This window comes from Elgaria multicarinata, chromosome 8 (genome assembly GCF_023053635.1).
Source record: "Elgaria multicarinata webbii isolate HBS135686 ecotype San Diego chromosome 8, rElgMul1.1.pri, whole genome shotgun sequence".
NCBI classification, from domain to species: domain Eukaryota; kingdom Metazoa; phylum Chordata; class Lepidosauria; order Squamata; family Anguidae; genus Elgaria; species Elgaria multicarinata.
In genome coordinates, this window is record NC_086178.1 from 58602477 (window position 1) to 58619459 (window position 16983).

The 16983-nt window shown below is 41.9% G+C and overlaps 1 protein-coding gene across 3 annotated transcripts in view; it reads left to right on the top strand.

The window, feature by feature from the left end:
• Positions 1 to 16983, top strand: part of WBP1L (WW domain binding protein 1 like) — a 79538-nt gene that overhangs the window by 36989 nt on the left and 25566 nt on the right. Inside the window, exon 1 of one of the 3 annotated variants that reach the window (XM_063132579.1) lies at positions 13835 to 14079. The exons of the other annotated variants lie outside the window; for them this stretch is intronic. Within the exon in view, the coding sequence (XP_062988649.1) occupies positions 14053 to 14079 (27 nt within the window). The 5' untranslated portion in view covers positions 13835 to 14052. Of the gene's footprint in view, positions 1 to 13834; positions 14080 to 16983 lie in introns of those variants that run through there. 3 annotated transcript variants of the gene reach the window in all.

The window sequence follows — 16983 nt, forward strand, 5'->3', positions numbered from 1 at the left end:
TGTTGTCAACTTATTGTCAATTTGGACAATAAGTTGGGTGCAAATTCCTGTGGCTCTTATTGGAGATTATTGGGAAGTAGCAGGTGAAGAATAATCTGTTGTCTTATAATCACCCCATTAGGATGTGAAAACTAATGGTCTACAATAATATACCTGGACAGATCCCTCTCCCTTGTACTTCTTCAGATCTTGAGGTTTCCCCTGCTGATTCCTCCCTCTTGTGCATATGTGTGTGTGTGGCTGTTTTAGCTATGAAAGGACCAGCACTCAGAAAATTGAGTTTGCTATTGGCATATAGACTGAATGATTGTGGAGAGTTGGGGGTGGTGCTTGTAGGTTTCATTAAGAGTCTCCACTGTATTTCACCCATAATTTGAGCACTTGACACCAGTTTGGATGTATATTTATTAAACAGTAAGATTACTGGGAAGAATGCATGTATCATGAGAAAGAAGTTTTATGAGGAGATGAGTTATTGGACTAATACAAGTGCTGAAAAGTAGATTTGAAACTTGTGCAAGTGAAAAATTGTAGTGAATGTTTTGAAAGATAAATCACCATATGAGCATTGCATCTTAACATTGCCCCATGCAACAGGAAAAAAATGTCCTTGCCATCTTATTTATTATTTATTTATTTATTACACTTATATACCGCTCCCATAGCCAGGGCTCTCTGGGCGGTTTACAGAAATTCTAAAATTGATAAAAACAAGTATACAAAATTTAAAATTCTAAAACACAGAACATATACACATAAAGCATTAAAAACCGTTAAAAAACTAAACATGTGGGTGATTAAGATGTGTCGCCATATGCCTGGGCAAAGAGGAAAGTCTTAACCTGGTGCCGGAAAGATAGCAGTGTTGGCGCCAGGCGAGCCTCGTCAGGGAAATCGTTCCACAGTCTGGGGGCCACCACCGAAAAGGCCCTATCCCTTGTTGCCACACTCCGAGCCTCTCTCGGAGTAGGCACCCAGAGGAGGACCTTAGATGTTGAACGTAGTGACTGGGTATATTCACGTCGGGAGAGGCGTTCCATCAGGTATTGTGGTCCCAAGCTGTGTAAGGCTTTATAGGTCAAAACCAGCACCTTGAATTGGGCTCGGAAACATACAGGCAGCCAGTGCAAGCAGACCAGAGCAGGTGTTATATGGTCAAACCTTCTGGTTCCCGAAATCAATCTGGCCGCTGCATTTTGCACGAGCTGCAGCTTCTGAACCGTCTTCAAAGGCAGCCCTCCGTAGAGTGCATTGCAGTAATCTAACTTGGAGGTTACCAGAGCATGGACAACTGAAGCCAGGTTATCCCTGTCTAGATAGGGGCGTAGCTGGGCCACCAACCGGAGTTTGTAGAAGGCACTCCGTGCCACTGAGGTCACCTGAGCCTCAAGTGACAATGATGGATCTAAAAGAACCCTCAAGCTATGAACCTGCTCCTTCAGGATGAGTGCAATCCCATCCAGAACCGGTAGAACACCCCCCATCCTGTCAGCGGAATCACCTGCTAACAGCATCTCAGTCTTGTCTGGATTGAGTCTCAGTTTATTAGCCCTCATCCAGTCCATTATCGCAGCCAGGCACTGGTTCAACACATCCACAGCCTCTCCTGCTGAAGATGAAAGGGAGAAATAGAGCTGTGTGTCGTCAGCATACTGATGACAGCACACTCCAAAGCTCCGGATGACCGCACCCAGCGGCTTCATGTAAATGTTAAACAACATGGGGGACAAAACCGACCCCTGTGGGACCCCATACTTGAGAGTCCACGGGGCCGAGCAATGTTCCCCAAGCACCATCTTTTGTATCCGACCCGCCAAAAAAGAGTGGAACCACTGCAGAGCAGTACCTCCCACTCCCATCTTCCTCAGACATCCTACATTTGTGGAAGATAGGAAGTAAAATTGTTCTGTAATATGGGACAAAAATATTAATCACATATTATTGAATGATACAAATTTAAACTGTGATCTTAACTGTAAAAATGGCTTTTACCATTTATGTTCATAGTGACAAGTCTGTGGAAGACTAAGCGAGTGAGTCTTGGTGAAATCAGCTGTTGGCTACCTGCCTTAGATTTTGTAAAACAAAGTAGGCAAGATGGCTTACATGTATGTGTGGCTCAGATCTTCAGAACGACATTTTAGTAGTGATGATAATGTTGGGATTTTCTGCATTTGTCTAAAGGCTTAATGATCACCCGCCAGAGGATCAAAGGGAGTTAATGTTCTCTCTTGGGACAGCTGGCTGATAAAAGCAGTGGTCTGGAATGCATCAAATCACCACTTCATACCCTTGGATGCAAAATGTTGGAAACCATCTATGCCTTGCTAGGTGTTTTTTTTTTTTTAGTGTTGAGTAAATATACTAGAAATTTCTGCAAGACTTGGAGTTACAGTAGATTGACCCAGGGCACATATTTGGACATGATTAATGCACTTTCTGATGTGCTTTGTTCAGATAAGGGACTCTTCTGAACTTCAGTGGCTTAAGTTGTCCCATGGCTACCTGCATGTAATACATCCAAGAGTACTTTTTCTGACTCAGAACCTGATGGAGCATTGACCAACTAGTTGAACATAAAATAAATAGGGGGAATCAACTTTATAACTCTTTGCCTATCATGGAAGAACATTGCAGAAAGGTTTGGGTAGTTTGCAGTGGTGTTAATCAGCAGGCTTGGGTCCTGAATACGTTTTCCCCTTCATGATGTTTTAAGATCAATTGTAACTGGACCTTGTGTCCCTAGTCCAGGCAGCAAGTGAATTGTGCTTAGTGGCTGCCCCAAAGCCATGGAACTATTTTTCTAGAGTTTTGTCAGCACCTGGGCCTCAACATTTTCTATAAGCACCGCAAAGCATTATTTGACCTAGGTTTTTAGTGGCTAGTGCAATAAAGAAATATATTTCTAAGAGTTGTTGCATGCCTAGTGTAGCAGACAACTGTCACTTGTCCACCGTGTGTGTCAAAGTGAACACTTACAGTTCTAGGAATTCATTGTGGCCACTAGAGCTATACCAAATTCTTGCCTCTTAACATTTGTCTTGACGGAACTGGAATGTTTCCCAAACATGTTATAACTCCAAGAACGTTAGCAGTTTTTCATATATAGTCATAGTCCTGATCTCCTGCTAATCTGGCAGGTTGTCTAACATTATTTTTCTATATTATGTGATCCCAGCCAATTAGGAATCATGTAATGAATGGAATAGCATCACAAAGCTGATTGGATTTGGGTGTATCATGGCATCTGTGAGGAGAAACAAAGCTGCCTTGTCCTCTCTTGAATCTTCAATCTAGCATCATACATATCCCTATATGCTTTACACACACGTGTTTCTTTTCTTTCTCCCTTCATTGATCTCCCAGTCATAGTTGGAGACAGAAACAGCAGCCATGGAGGAGAAAAGAATGAGTACAGAACTTGAACATACCAAACACTTTCTGTCTGTGTCTGCTTCCTTCCTCAATTCAACCCTGTCTTCATCTCCCTTTTTACATTTAGCATTCTTTTTTCACTTTTCTTCTACTGGAATTCTTCAGCTACTGATGGTATAGCCAGCTTTTGCTGACAGTAAGGTAGACAGTGGCTGTGTTTGGACGACACTTTAGTCAACAGAGTGTGAATAGTCTACTCCACGGATGACTATTTGCATGCTGCACTTGGGTGACACAGAAGTAGTCATGCATGGAGTATTCACACTCCGTTGACAATTTGTCTCTTCCTCCCTGCGCCCTCCCCTCTGAATGGCAGTGCTGGTTCCTGCTTACCTTATCAAGGCGCCACCATTCTGTGCAGAGGAGTGTAGAGGGGTGGAGAGGTGCAGCACATGGAGATGTCCCTCGGCCGTTGCAGGAGAAAGGAGGCGGCACATTGATCCCATCTCCTGACAGTGATTGGAAATGTCATGTGGGTGCTGACACATCCTTCTCTGGTAGATGGATCACATCCCCTGACACACAGGGAGACAGTTCTGCAGCTTGGTGCTTCTGCGGCGGGCGCAGTGAGTGTTCCTCTGTGCATGCCCACCGCAAAAGCAACAAGGTGCAGAACAGTCTCCCTGTGTGTCAAGGGATGAGATCCATCTGCCAGTGAAGGACACGTTGGTACTGAGCCAATTGATCCCCTGACGGGATGAAGGTGCTTGGCGCTGACTCATCCTTCCCTTTTGGCGCTATAGCAACAGGGAAGGGGGCGGTTATAGCAACACGGAGGCCCTGACAGGAAGGGAGAAGCACTGCACCGGTGTAAGGATCTGTCCTGCAGCTGTGATGAGCAGGAGAGATGCTTGTGCAGCCATTCTCCGTTTGCCACGTGAGAAGGAGGATGGGATGCACAAGCATCACTCCTGCTGCTGCAAAGTGGCAGGGGTGATGCTTGCGCATCCCGTGACCTTCTAGTGTGAATGGGGACAGGATGCGCAAGCATCTCTTCTGCTTGTCACGGCTGTAGGACAGATCCTTGCGCCCCCGGTCCTGATATTGGTGGAAGGATATCCCATGGTTTGGCGTTGCATGTCAAGCTGCGGGAGACATTCATGCCCCCCCCCCCCGGCACAATCTATTTGGAAATCGGCTCGAGAGGATGGAAAGAGCTTTTTCCATTCTCTCGAGCTGATCTCCAGATGGATCACAGGGTGGGGGGAGCAAGGGATGTGCACGTCCCTGGGAACACATAGGGCGCTGCGATCATTGGTGTCCAAGCAGGAACAGCATGTACCTGTCCTGAGAAGCACATGGGGAGCCCCTGATCGCACCACCCCACCAAGAGATGTGATGATTAGCAGCTCACCAAATGCTTCCCGGGACAGGATTATTTCCCATGCCGATAGAGCCCTGCTGGGCAAGAGTGCCAGGAGTTTCTGCCGCTTTTGCCTTGTGACACTGTAAGCATGGGAAATAATCCAGGGATCCCGCCACATGACATGATTATCAACAGTTGTGCAGATAATCAACTCTGCAAATTGTTGGTTATCTCCGTTGGTTATTTCTAGAAATAACTACCCGTGGGGTGTTTTTCCCCCAACAGATTACATGTTAGTCAACAGGGGACTATTTAAGCAACAGTTGCTTAAATAGTCCACTATTGACTAATGTGTCATCCGAACCGAGTCAACGTTTGCTCTGACCTTTGCTTTTGCTGCAAGTAAGCCCCATCCCTTCTCTCTTTTGCCCAGTTCTCAAGCGTGCGGTCCTGTCCGTCTGTCCCCACCTCTTGGTGTATTTTTGATGCTGTAGAGTCTGTGGCACAAGGAAGAATAAAAGATTGCAGGTGTAAGGAAGAGTAAAAGGTCACGCCTTAATAAATTTTCTTCACTGTTATTTCTTACTGGGAGTGGCATTGAGAAGGGCACTGAGCAGATAAGGCAGAGGCAAGTGGCTTACTCAGCCTCAGGCCCACAAGGCAACCATGGAATGCCACTGGATCTTTGTTGCCATGAGTTATAAGCACAAAAATGGGCCCTGCCCTCACCTTGCAAATCCTGTGAACTGATGATATTTGAATAGAAGGATGAAGGATTTCTTCTTGTGTTGGCTGGCTTTCCATTTGATCTATGTCAAATGTTAGTCAAATCTCCCAAAGTTCCATAGCTTGATGTGTAGTATCATTATGAGTATTAACTCACTTTTGACATTTACATGAGTATTAACAACATGGTAGATAAGTTTAAAAATCAAATATTTTGGACATGATACAAATATAAATACCCACTTATTTCAGGGGGATGGGGTTATGCATATGCTTAGTTTTGGCTGGCTTATAACCTTCATTAACAATGCTAGAATACTTTGCGAGGTTTAAATGTTTCATTTATGACTGTAATGTGTCACAGTATTACCATTTTGATTCCAATGCATAAAGCTTTTTTTCTTGTGATTTTAAGTTGAATCTCAATATATTCTTATACTTTAGGTCACCGACAGCTTTGAGCTGAAAATTAAATGGCTCTAGAAGGTATTACAGTGATCTCATGTTTGGTGACTCTGTGTATCTCTTCAGCTCCACAAGTCCAGGACATACATCTAAGAACAATTTAATTATAGGATCAGCAGGTGGGTGTAGAGGAGGATTTGGAGATCCTAAAATCTCAATGAAAATGCATTACCTGACTGGATTTGAGGGAAAAGCTTGTCTTTGTCATAAGCTGTGTTCACATGCTGCATTGAGCACAATAAACATCAGATCTAACATGATGGAATTACTAAAACCTTTGAAATGTGACAAAAGGAAATGACTGAGGACCTAAGTGCTCTGAGAAGGCCTTGGGTGCCATGGTTACAGATGGGGTGACCAGGACACTGCCATATTGAGAGTGCATTCTGCTGCTCATTGAAGGTAACTCACTATAGCAATGGGCTGGCATCACTTCCTGCACTAGTTCAATTATTATCAGTGTAACGTATCTGTCTTGCGCTATACAGAGCAAATAAAATGTATACAGTACTGAAGAATAGCAGTACAGACTTTTGTCTTTCTTTTAAATTGAGCAACAGCGTGCTGTCCCTATCAAGGTATTTAAAGGACATTTCATACTCTGCTATCAACATACAGTATTCTGTGCTTCTTGAACTTCCCTATTTAACTGGACCATTCAAACAAAAATGAAAGTTATGCCCTACTTTTACTTGGGCTCCCCATAACCCCATCCCTGGTCAGATGCACAACTGTTTAGTTTTAGCAGTGCTGCAGCATCAGGTACTTTCATGCCTGATTTCTGCACCCAACTTTAAAAGTATCCATTTGTGTCAACACAGTTATATAATTGTATCTGAAATTGGCTATTCTTTAGATTGGTATAATTCAGTTTATACCGTTTCTTTTTGGAAATCAATGTAGTATACCTCGTCTATTTTTATAAAATGTTTATTCTGAAATACAACGTTTTGAAGCATTGGAAACATTATAATATTAGCTGTTTTTCTAGATTAGTTTTTCATATCTTTTCACCTGAGGGCATAGCTTCTATAACATAACAGATGCTCAAAAGACATTTTCAGGGTGCTTTTGGCTTGCTTTCTGATGTGTGAACAGCCTGACCAAACATAACTAGTATCTATTTTTTTGCAGCTCTACTATATTTGGGCTCTACACAGCTATTAAAAGTACAGAAGCCTCATCTTTCTTTCACATCTAGCTTCTGTACCCGTTTCTCAAAAGCCAGGCACAAATAAAGAGGGGTTAAAGCCTGGGAAATATATTGCAAGCATTTGGGGGCCTCTAGGGAGGAGGAATTGCATATGAAGTTCATGTGAAATCCTAACTGGATGCACAAATGGTATTCTTTAGCTCAGGCCTGTATCATGTAAGGCCCATGGCTGCTTGCAGCCTGTTCCCTGATTATTTGTTACCTCCAGGGAAATTCCAGATGCCTATTATTTTCAGTTCTTTCCTACTTCTCTTGTGGGAATATTTAAGTCCTGCTAAAAACCCTCAAAATAGGAATGAGAGAAGTTCTGGATCACCTCCTGCCTAAATTCAGAGGCAATTGGAAGTATGGCAGCCAGGGATGACACACAGCCCACTTGTCAAGGATGGGCCATAGCATGTCCTCTAGCATTGAGCTTTGCCTGCAGTAAGTTCCAGGTTGAATCCTTGGCATGTCCAGGCAATGCCCCCTGCCCCAGACCCTGGAGAGCTATTTCCAGTCAGCCTACTGAGCTTGATGAACAAATGGTCGGTCTGACTTCGTGTAAGGCAGCTTCCTGTGATATGCCTTTCTGTGTCTGAAGTGCTAGAAGAATGAAAGCTTTGCGTGCTGTTGCCACTGAACTTAGCAAGATGACATAGAGATAATGGGCAGAGCCAAGATACAGAAACATGAGAGAAAAGAAAGATGAGTGTTGAGAAAAGAGAAAAAAGAAAGAGATGAGCTCAGAGAAAAGAGCACTCCTTGAAAAGGAGGTAACATGAGCTGCAGAAAGACCTGTGGAGGGAAAGAGAACAAGAGAGACCTTTGGTAAGGCATAGGATAGTGTTGTAACGGTGCAGAAAAAATAGAGTATCAAATGAGGTTGCAGAAACACTATGAATAGGAAACAGAAAAAGCAGTAAGTAAGGATGGGTGAACTCACTCTAGTTTAGGTCACGCACTGCTTACCAGACCCCCACCTGACTGACCCTGCTCGCCATGTGGCTGCCTCATCCCTCGCCAAGCTGCCATTTTGTGTAAAAATGATGGCTTGTGTAAAAATGACAGCTTGACTTTTCTCCTAAAGGCCCATTTACACAAATGGCAACTGTAAAGGAGCCATTGATGCAAGATTATAAGGCCCTTTATGACTACCATTTGCACAAATGGACCTTTACTAATAAGGCCAAGCCACTATTATTATGCAAAATGGCAGCTCAGTGAAGGATTGGGAGTCTGTGCGCTTGCCCAACATGGTGTGCACTTAGTTGGGCAAGTGTAGGGCTGCATGGACTAGTGTCTGGAGAGCTGAGCCAGCAATTTCTCACTGGGCCTTGAGCCCTAGCTGGACCACCTGCACCATTCCTACCAGCAACAAAGGGTATGAGGGGGGCAGAGGAGGGAAAACAATTGGAGGGGGTAAAAGCGCTCTCAGCTCAAAGGAGCAAATACTGACTGAGCTTAGATGGAATAATAAACCAGAATTCTAGAGAATCCTGACCTACTGTTCACGAGCTGCATGCACTAGTATGTAGCTCTCTTTTGCTCCTGCTTGGCTGCTCCCAGCAGAGGAAGCGGTTAAACTAGCCAGGAATCTAAAGCTTTGTGTGTTGTCCAAATTGAGTAAGGGATGCAACAGGCCAAGTGTTCAGGTTTGGATGACATCTTAACCTTTTTGATTCCTGGTTAGTTTAGCTGCTTCTGCTGGTAAGAGGTGCTGAGCAAAAGGGTACCAGCACACAACTCGTGAACAATAACCCAGGATTCTCCAGATTGCTTAGTTATTTTCAGTGCAAATGCAGCCAGTGTGTGCTTTGGCATGCAAAAAGAGGGGATTTTAAGCTGGGTAGTATTGACCATGGCTAGTACTGGTATTGATGTAATACTGAACAATGGTTAAGACAGGGAGAGGAGAAATGTGTGCCAGTGAGAGGAGGAGGAATCCTATGGCCCACTCCCAATCTCTTAATTTAAGAGTCAATTATGGTTAATATATCAGCTGTGTTTGTACACTGAGCTGATGGCTTTCTTTTTCTTTCTTTCTTTGCATTCTTCAACTGAGTTTAACTGAATTTCCAATAACTTTAGGGAAAGTAATAGTACTTAACATGCTACATTTAAGTTAAGGAGCCTATGTGGGTCTAATGCAAAATTTTGTAACCTTAGAGCAATTGATTTTTAAAGAAGTCTAAAACTTAAAACTCAAACAGAAGGGGAAACTTCCCAGTCTCTGATAAGTATGTACTCAATGTGTCCAGACATGGGAGTGGTGAGGCTTCTAGCCCTGGCATGTGACAGGCGAGAACAGCTGCTGATTTAAGAGAAGCACAAAAAAGATTGCTGAACTTTTAAAGTAGAGGTATAGCACAGTTAAATTTAGATCACTTTCTTTCCTCTCATCTCTATTCCTTTGGAACTTGCTGTACTCCACTACTTAAAAGAAAACAGTTTTTGAGAAACAATGTTTCACTGGTAAGAAACTTGAGATGTGCACTATGGCCTAGGTATAGAATCCCCTTTTGAACAAGCAGTACTGATCATTCATTTTGGACAGCAATGTTGAGAATACTTTAGCATCCCTCTGAATTGGGAAATAGGGGTGTTGCTAAGCCTGGACCATGGTGCTTAAACACTGAATCTGTTTGTCTTTGCTTCCCACACCTCTCCAATGCCAACCAACCCCCCTGTGACAGCATCTTGTTTCATCGTGGTTTGTTTGTTTATTTCTTAATTTCTTCCTGTATCGCCCAATAGCCAAAGACCTCTGGCCAGGTCACAAAAATTAAAACCATAAGGTACAGCATAAATATAAAATATGGGAGCTTAAAAATCAATATAAGAGTACAATCAGAATAAAATCCAGCAGCAAGGCAGAGATTTAAAATACATTTAAAACAGCAGAGCTAAAACATTAGAATGCTAGAATACTAGGAATACTGGCATCGAAAGGGGTACAATGTAGGTACTAGGTGAACTTCTCTAGGGAGCTCATTCCACAGCCATGGTGCCACAGCAGAAAAGGCCCTCTTCCGGGTAGCTACTGGCTTCACTTCCTTTAACAGGGGCTCATGGAGAAAGATCCTGGAAAATGATCTTATGGTCTGGGCAGGTACATATGGGACAAGGCAATGATTCAGATAACCTGGCCCCAAGCCATTTAGGGGTTTGAATACCAGAACTTTGAATCGGGTCAAGTCATGGACTGGCAGCTAGTGTAGCTGTAGAAGTACTGGCATAATGTTGAACAGTACCCGTTAATTATCTTGCTGCTCTAACTCCTTGAAAGTTTACAGAAAAGTGAGGATTTATCTACACGTGAAACAGACAGTTTGCTTCCATTCTCTTCCCTCTCCTACCCCCTCCTCCAATGCTGAGTTGAAAAGTGGTAAACTGGAATGGAAGGATGCTTACAATACTCCAAAAGGGAATGATCTCCAACTCCTTGAAAGTTTGCAGGAATGGGACAAAATTTAATATACAGGTTCCCCTTTTGGACAGCCACCTCGTGCACTACTGGATAAATGTGGGGCTTTACATTTTAATGGAAAAGTGAGTGAGTATTTATCCACGCAAGAAACCGTTTGAGAATTGCATGGGGGGGGGGGACTTATTTGGAGTCAGAGACACAGACGAATGTAGCAGGAAAACAAGTTTCCTCAGAGATTGCTTGAGCAGAGTGATGACAGCATTTTTGTCAAGCAGCTCTGTAGGTGATCTCCATAACCTACATTGGCGCAACAGGCAAAACTCTAACCCACAATAGGTAAAGTAACCCTCACTGCAGATTGGGGGTTCCCAGGGTGGTTTATTTTGGGGAAAAGATGGTTGGGAAAAGAGTCACAGAGGACACACTAAGCTATCATGGGTTGGCTTACTTTATTTAACCTATTATGGGTTAACATCTGAACCCAATCTGTGTGTTTGAGCATTTATTTGTCTTTCACTGTCTCTCCTTTCAAAACTCCCTCTGTCTTCTCCATGCTGCTCAATCCTTGCTCCATCTTTTCCCTGTCTCCTCCCCAATCCCAACCCTTTTAGCCTTCCCCTTTACTCTTCTTCCTTATCTTTTTCCTTACTCACTTTCCTTTCCCTCCACCACTGTACTCTTCTCGCCCATACTCTTTCATGCATCATCCTCTGAGCATTTTGAACCGCCTGGATAAAATTGTTTACCTCTTTGTTTTATTTTGTTTTTAATTTTTCTTTTTAATTTAATTTATTATCAGTGATGATTGGATGAGGATAATTTAAGTGGAGTAGAATTTATTAAATTTTGGATCATGATCCGGGTGAGAATTAGGAAATTAATCACAGGGAGGTATGACCCCAATTCACCCTTTGCTTGTTTTTGGATTAGCTTTGTTTAATTTTTAAATCTCTGTTGCTATCTTTTGGGGAGGATGAATGAAAGGGTGATAGAAAAATACTACCAGCCACTCTTTCCTGTGCAGTTTTTCATGCCTGTTCATAGGCATTACTAATTAATTGTAATGGAAGGGAAACTACTCATTTGGGATGATCTCAGGATGGGGTGCCAGTTAATTGAAGTATTGCTTTTATTTTGAATGATTTGAATGGGAAATTAATTTTCCTGCTTTGACTTCTGTGAAATGTAAGTCAATCTTGATCACCCTAAATTTGCATATATAGATATAAATTAGCATGTGCAAATTTGTGTCCTGGGAGCTGTGCTTTAAAACTTCTGAGCACCTAGCAGTGACCCCATTGGGAAGGTACTTTGATTGTGCCACTGCAAGTTGCTTTTCAAAAAAGAATAAGATCTAGAAGGAAAATACACAAATTCTTACTGGTTTATTATTGAATGAGCATTCCTAAAACAGCCCATGGGTTGTAGGTGGTTTGTTAATCGTGCCAACAACCCACCCTTACTGAGTTTGACATCATGATAAGCTGTAGCAACTGCCCGCCACATCCTGAACATTCACAGTTTGCACACTATCCAGTGCAGTTAATGACCCACAGTGGCTTGTTAACCACAGTTGCTGTATTCAGATGATCACAGAAGTGAAAGAAGCTGTCATGGCTTCTTCTCCTGCCCCTGCATGTGTTGCATGCACAACGGTGATTTGCATAATTACCTGCAATGCAGTGTGGATTGCTGTGTTGTCTGAACCTGTCACACTGCTCGATAGGGGTCGCTTCTTACCTATGCTACAACCCCTACTACAAGCCATGGGTTGTGGTGTAGGTAAGAAGCCATCCCTACCGTGCACAGCACTGGGTTCAGACAACACGGCAACCCCTGCTGCATCACAGGTAATTTTGCAAATCGCTGTCTTAGCACATGCAGGAGCGGGAGAAGAAGCCACAATAGTTTCTCTTGCTCTCGCGATTGTCCGAACTGGGTCAAAATGTGTGCGTAATTACCCTCAGCGGCATGGCTTACTGTGTTGACCGAACTCGTCGAGAGTAGGTCACAGCTTGAATATGCAAAATGGCCATCTGCATTCACCCCTAATCCCTAAGGGTTGATTAACCCACTATGGCTTAGTGTGACATGCAAACTGGCACAGTGCGTTTCCTAAGATAAAGCCTCAGCAGTGTGGAGATTTAAAGGTCAAAACCAGGAATTTGCATCAAGCTTGGAAACAAGCTAGTAAGTAACACATATATTTCAGAATTAGTATGTTTTCCTCAGGTAACACTCGTTATCAAGCAGGCAGTGGCATTCTGTCCCAGTTTATGCTCCAAGACAGATTTCCAAAGCCAGGCGTGTGTAGAACATGTTATAGTAGTCCAGTCTAGAGGTCACCAGGGCATGAATGTAACAAGGTCTCTACAATAGAGAATAAATCAGGAATGCCCACCAAATGCATTTTGCGAAACTAAACACAACTGCCAAGGTGAGTATCAAAGTAAGTGTACCAGGAAACTACTGCAAAGGAATATAATGGCTGGTGTCCAAGCAACTACATTATTATTAGGTGCTTCCAAGTGCACTTTTAAAATCATTTTCCTTTTAAATGGCAGACCACCATAGTGTAACCCAAATAATTTTTAAAAGTTCACTCAGTTTCAAAAAAGATTTGCCTTTGAGCGTGGAGAGCTGTTGTTCAAGAAGTTCAAGATACAAGGTGTGGAGTGTTCTTGTTTAGAGTTCCAGCCAGTTTCTGGAACCACCTTCTTCCATATGAGCCTGCCTGGATTTTAAGATCTTCAGAGATGGCCCTTCTCTCAGTCCTGCCACCATCACAGCCACATTTAGTGGGGATGCAACAGAGGACTTTCTTAGTGGCCACCCCCAGGCTCTTGAACTTCCTCCTGAGGAAGGCCTTTGGCTTCTAAGCTGATATGTTGCTGAAGGGTTTTTTAAGTAGTTGTGTACTGTTAATTTCTTTTAATGTATATTTTTAATGTTTTTATGTTACATCTTAATTAACATTTTATTATTATTCGAGGCCTTGAGTGCCATTTTTAGTGGAAAGGCAGGATATAAATCAAATAAATAAATAGACATTTTTCTTATAATTTTTTGAAGCAGTCAGTTAACAACCGCAGTAGTTTTCAGTCAGATTATTCCAGCGCCCTGGTCTAAAGTGCTTTCTTACTGTGCATTTTCTTCTGTGTGGTAGGGCCTCTCTGAGTTGTTAATCAGCAGCTGTCTGAAGTTTTTTTTTTTTTTCCCCTTGCGGTGCTACTACTGATGTCACTTCCCCCTTGGTAAATGCTACGGCAGCCCTGCTGCTTCTGAGATTGGTCACGGGGAGGGGAAAGAAGGAGAGAGACAGAGACTGAGTGCATGCTGTATCCTGGGACCCTGTTTACTTAACATTCCTAGCCGAGGAAGCCCTGGTTTAAATAGGATTGCGGATGCAGCCTGACCGTATGAGATGAGGAAATGATTATTGTGGGATTTTAGAAATTCCTTTGTTTAAATCCTTAGCGTGGATTATGAGAATGCAGAATGCCTTTCCTTTTGGGCCTGCGGCAGGTAACTTGTTTTTTGCTTGTTTCTTTTACTAGTTAGGGTGGAGAATATGAGGTTTTTCTGGCTTTTAAAAACAACAACTTTGCTTGCTTTGCCAACTGAGTCCTCAAACAGAGCCACTCAGATCTCCCCTCCCCTCTCCATTGTGTGTATTTTAGAGGAAAAAGAAGTGCCTTTTACTGAACACAAAACAGTCCTGCAGATAGGGGAACAAGCTGGTTTTTAGGAACAAGATGAAGATGTGTGTGTTTTTTCTCTCTGCATTCTGTGGCTTTTGCTTTTCTAATATGGCAATCTGCTTTTGGAGCTTTCAAACTCTCTTTTCTTCTAAAGTTTGGTTTCTTTCTTTTGTTGATGGACTTCTGCTTTATATCAAGCAAACAAAAAGTACTCCGGAGTTCAAATCAGGAACTGTCAGATAATGTCTGTACTTTTAAAAACCTATTTCTAAAGGTGTGTTGTTGTCCTGGAGATTTAAAAGTCCTGTTAATTTTGCAATGTCTAATATAGCCTAGAATGAGAAACGGTAGCAACTGAACTGACCTAATTGCTTTCTGATAGTATCTCTCTGACACTGCTAATTTCTTAGTTTAGGAGCTGGTTCTACTGCCCATATATTTAAATGTTGTCATTTGTTCTAAGAGCAATATGTGATTATTTGCTTGTATCACCTTAGCTATGCTTATTGGGTAGAAAATAGCTAATAGTTTGGAGGTTTGGGGGTAAATAACCATTGAACTTTTTAAGGAACTTTTTTGGGGGGGAATATTTACTGTTGGCAGTTTTATTTCTAAAAAAGAAAATAAAGTAGCTGTCTTTAATTTAGCATTATCTGATTATTATTTTTAACCAAATCTATTTATTTTGTCTTATGTAAAGATGTTTTGGAATTGAGGCAAGAATTACCTCTAGGACAACAACCATTTGCAGTTGACTGCAAAGCTTACTAGAAGCAGGCAGAGTAGACTTGATTTCAGGTTATCTATATAGTTCTGAATAAAAGTAGGATTACTGTGCAAATCATAGTTTTAGTGGAGAGGAGGGAAATGGTCTGACAGACTGAGTGCATCAGTAACATCAGGGCAGTTCAACTTTGTTAAGTATGTTAAGTGCCCTGAGAGTTTCTTAATTCTCCTGAAGAATGTTGAATTTTTGCTGAAGCACTTGACGTTGAAATTACGTCAGCAACAGATAGCTATGTGACTTTAGAAATCTTTCAGATATATGCATATCTCTTTAAAGGAAATTTGGGCACCTTTTTCATTGCAGTTGTGCATTCTGCTGTCAAGCTCTTGTTTACGAACAAGATAAGTCTCAAAGGAGATAATCCAGTATCTGAAACCAGTTTGCTTTCCTATCTTTGTTTTACTTGCCTTTTCCTCTTTTCCTTAGCTCCTTATGTCCTAACGTTTGCTCCTGTGTATTGTTCACAGAGCCCAGTCAGCTTCTTTTCCAGAAACCAGGAAGGTTTGTCATTTCTCCCAGCTGTACACATTAAATATAGATGAGCTTTTAAAATAGCCGTTGCCTAATACTGAACCTGAATTAGGGAATAAAGTAACCAAGTGGTTGACTTGTTGGTTGATTGCTAATTAACCTGGTTGATTAGTAATCCTGGCTTCCTTCTTAAGACTCCAGTTTTCAAGCCCTATTGCTACCAAAACCTTTTAAACAGCCTGTTCGGCCCTTAAAAAAATTCCCTAGAAGATTTTCCAAAACAGAAGCAGTGCATGTTAGTACTTTCTTGTTTGACAACTGAGCACCATAAGTATTTGCCTTATTCGTTACTGTCCCTTTCAACCGATAGCAGTTTCTGTCCAGCAGAAACAGCGCTATGCTGCATAAATATGATAAGCACTCTATGCTATATAAGCTAAGTATATGTCAATTTGATGCTACAGTAGGTTTTGTACAGTAGGTAGGTTTTGTTGTTTTTTAAAAAAAAACATTTAGACAATGGATTATAAACAAATAGGAAGTTATTTGATTATGATTAGGACAAGTAACTAAAGCAAATGCCCAGAAATAGTTTGGTTGATACAATTTAGGAGTCTTATTAATTTAACTCACAGCACCTTCTAATATTTTTTGCCTTGATGTTCTAGGACAAAGTGTACTTCATAATGAACCTCATAACTTTTAAAAGCAGAATTAGTGATGCATTACAGAGCAATCCTATGTACGGAGTGGGGGGTTAGTGGGGTTTTGTCTTAAGTTCTCCTATGTATGTTTTTCAATTGTCCACTAGTTTCAGTGGGATGAAGGAGAATAACTACAGTTCCAAGTTGGTGTGTAATTGGGCCCAATTCCAGGGACATCAGATCCAAGGCCTCCATAATACCCATCCAGAGCGCCATATTTTGGGCCTTACCACCGATGGGAACATTGCTGGCAATACTCTTAGGCCTGTTGACCCTTCTGTGGATCTGTTCTATTCTAACTTGCCTTAGATGGCCATCTGGGGAGATCAAAATTGCTCTGCCCAGCATTAAAGTTACATAAATATTTTGAATATATGAATTTGTAAATAGTCACATCCTATCTTTTAAAATATCTATAATAGAAAATAACACTGAAAAAAAAATCAGTGGTTTGCATTGGTGAGACATGCTTCAAATTGATACCAGATCTGAATTTAAAGAGTAAATCTAACTTAAATGGGCACTTTTAATTTTCAGAAGAAAAGCAGTATTTTGGCAGATGATAGGGCTTGGAGAATCCCACGATTTTACTCATAGTGCAGCAAACATGAGTGTGTAACACTCTGTGGTGGCTAAATCTGGTTAAATGCAGCTCTGTCTCTCAGAACTATTGTGGTAGGTTTTGTTGTTTTATTGATGCATAAAAGAAGAATTTGCCTTTTTCGATGTTTACTGCAGTATGTTGAAGGTGAATTGACTGTTGTGA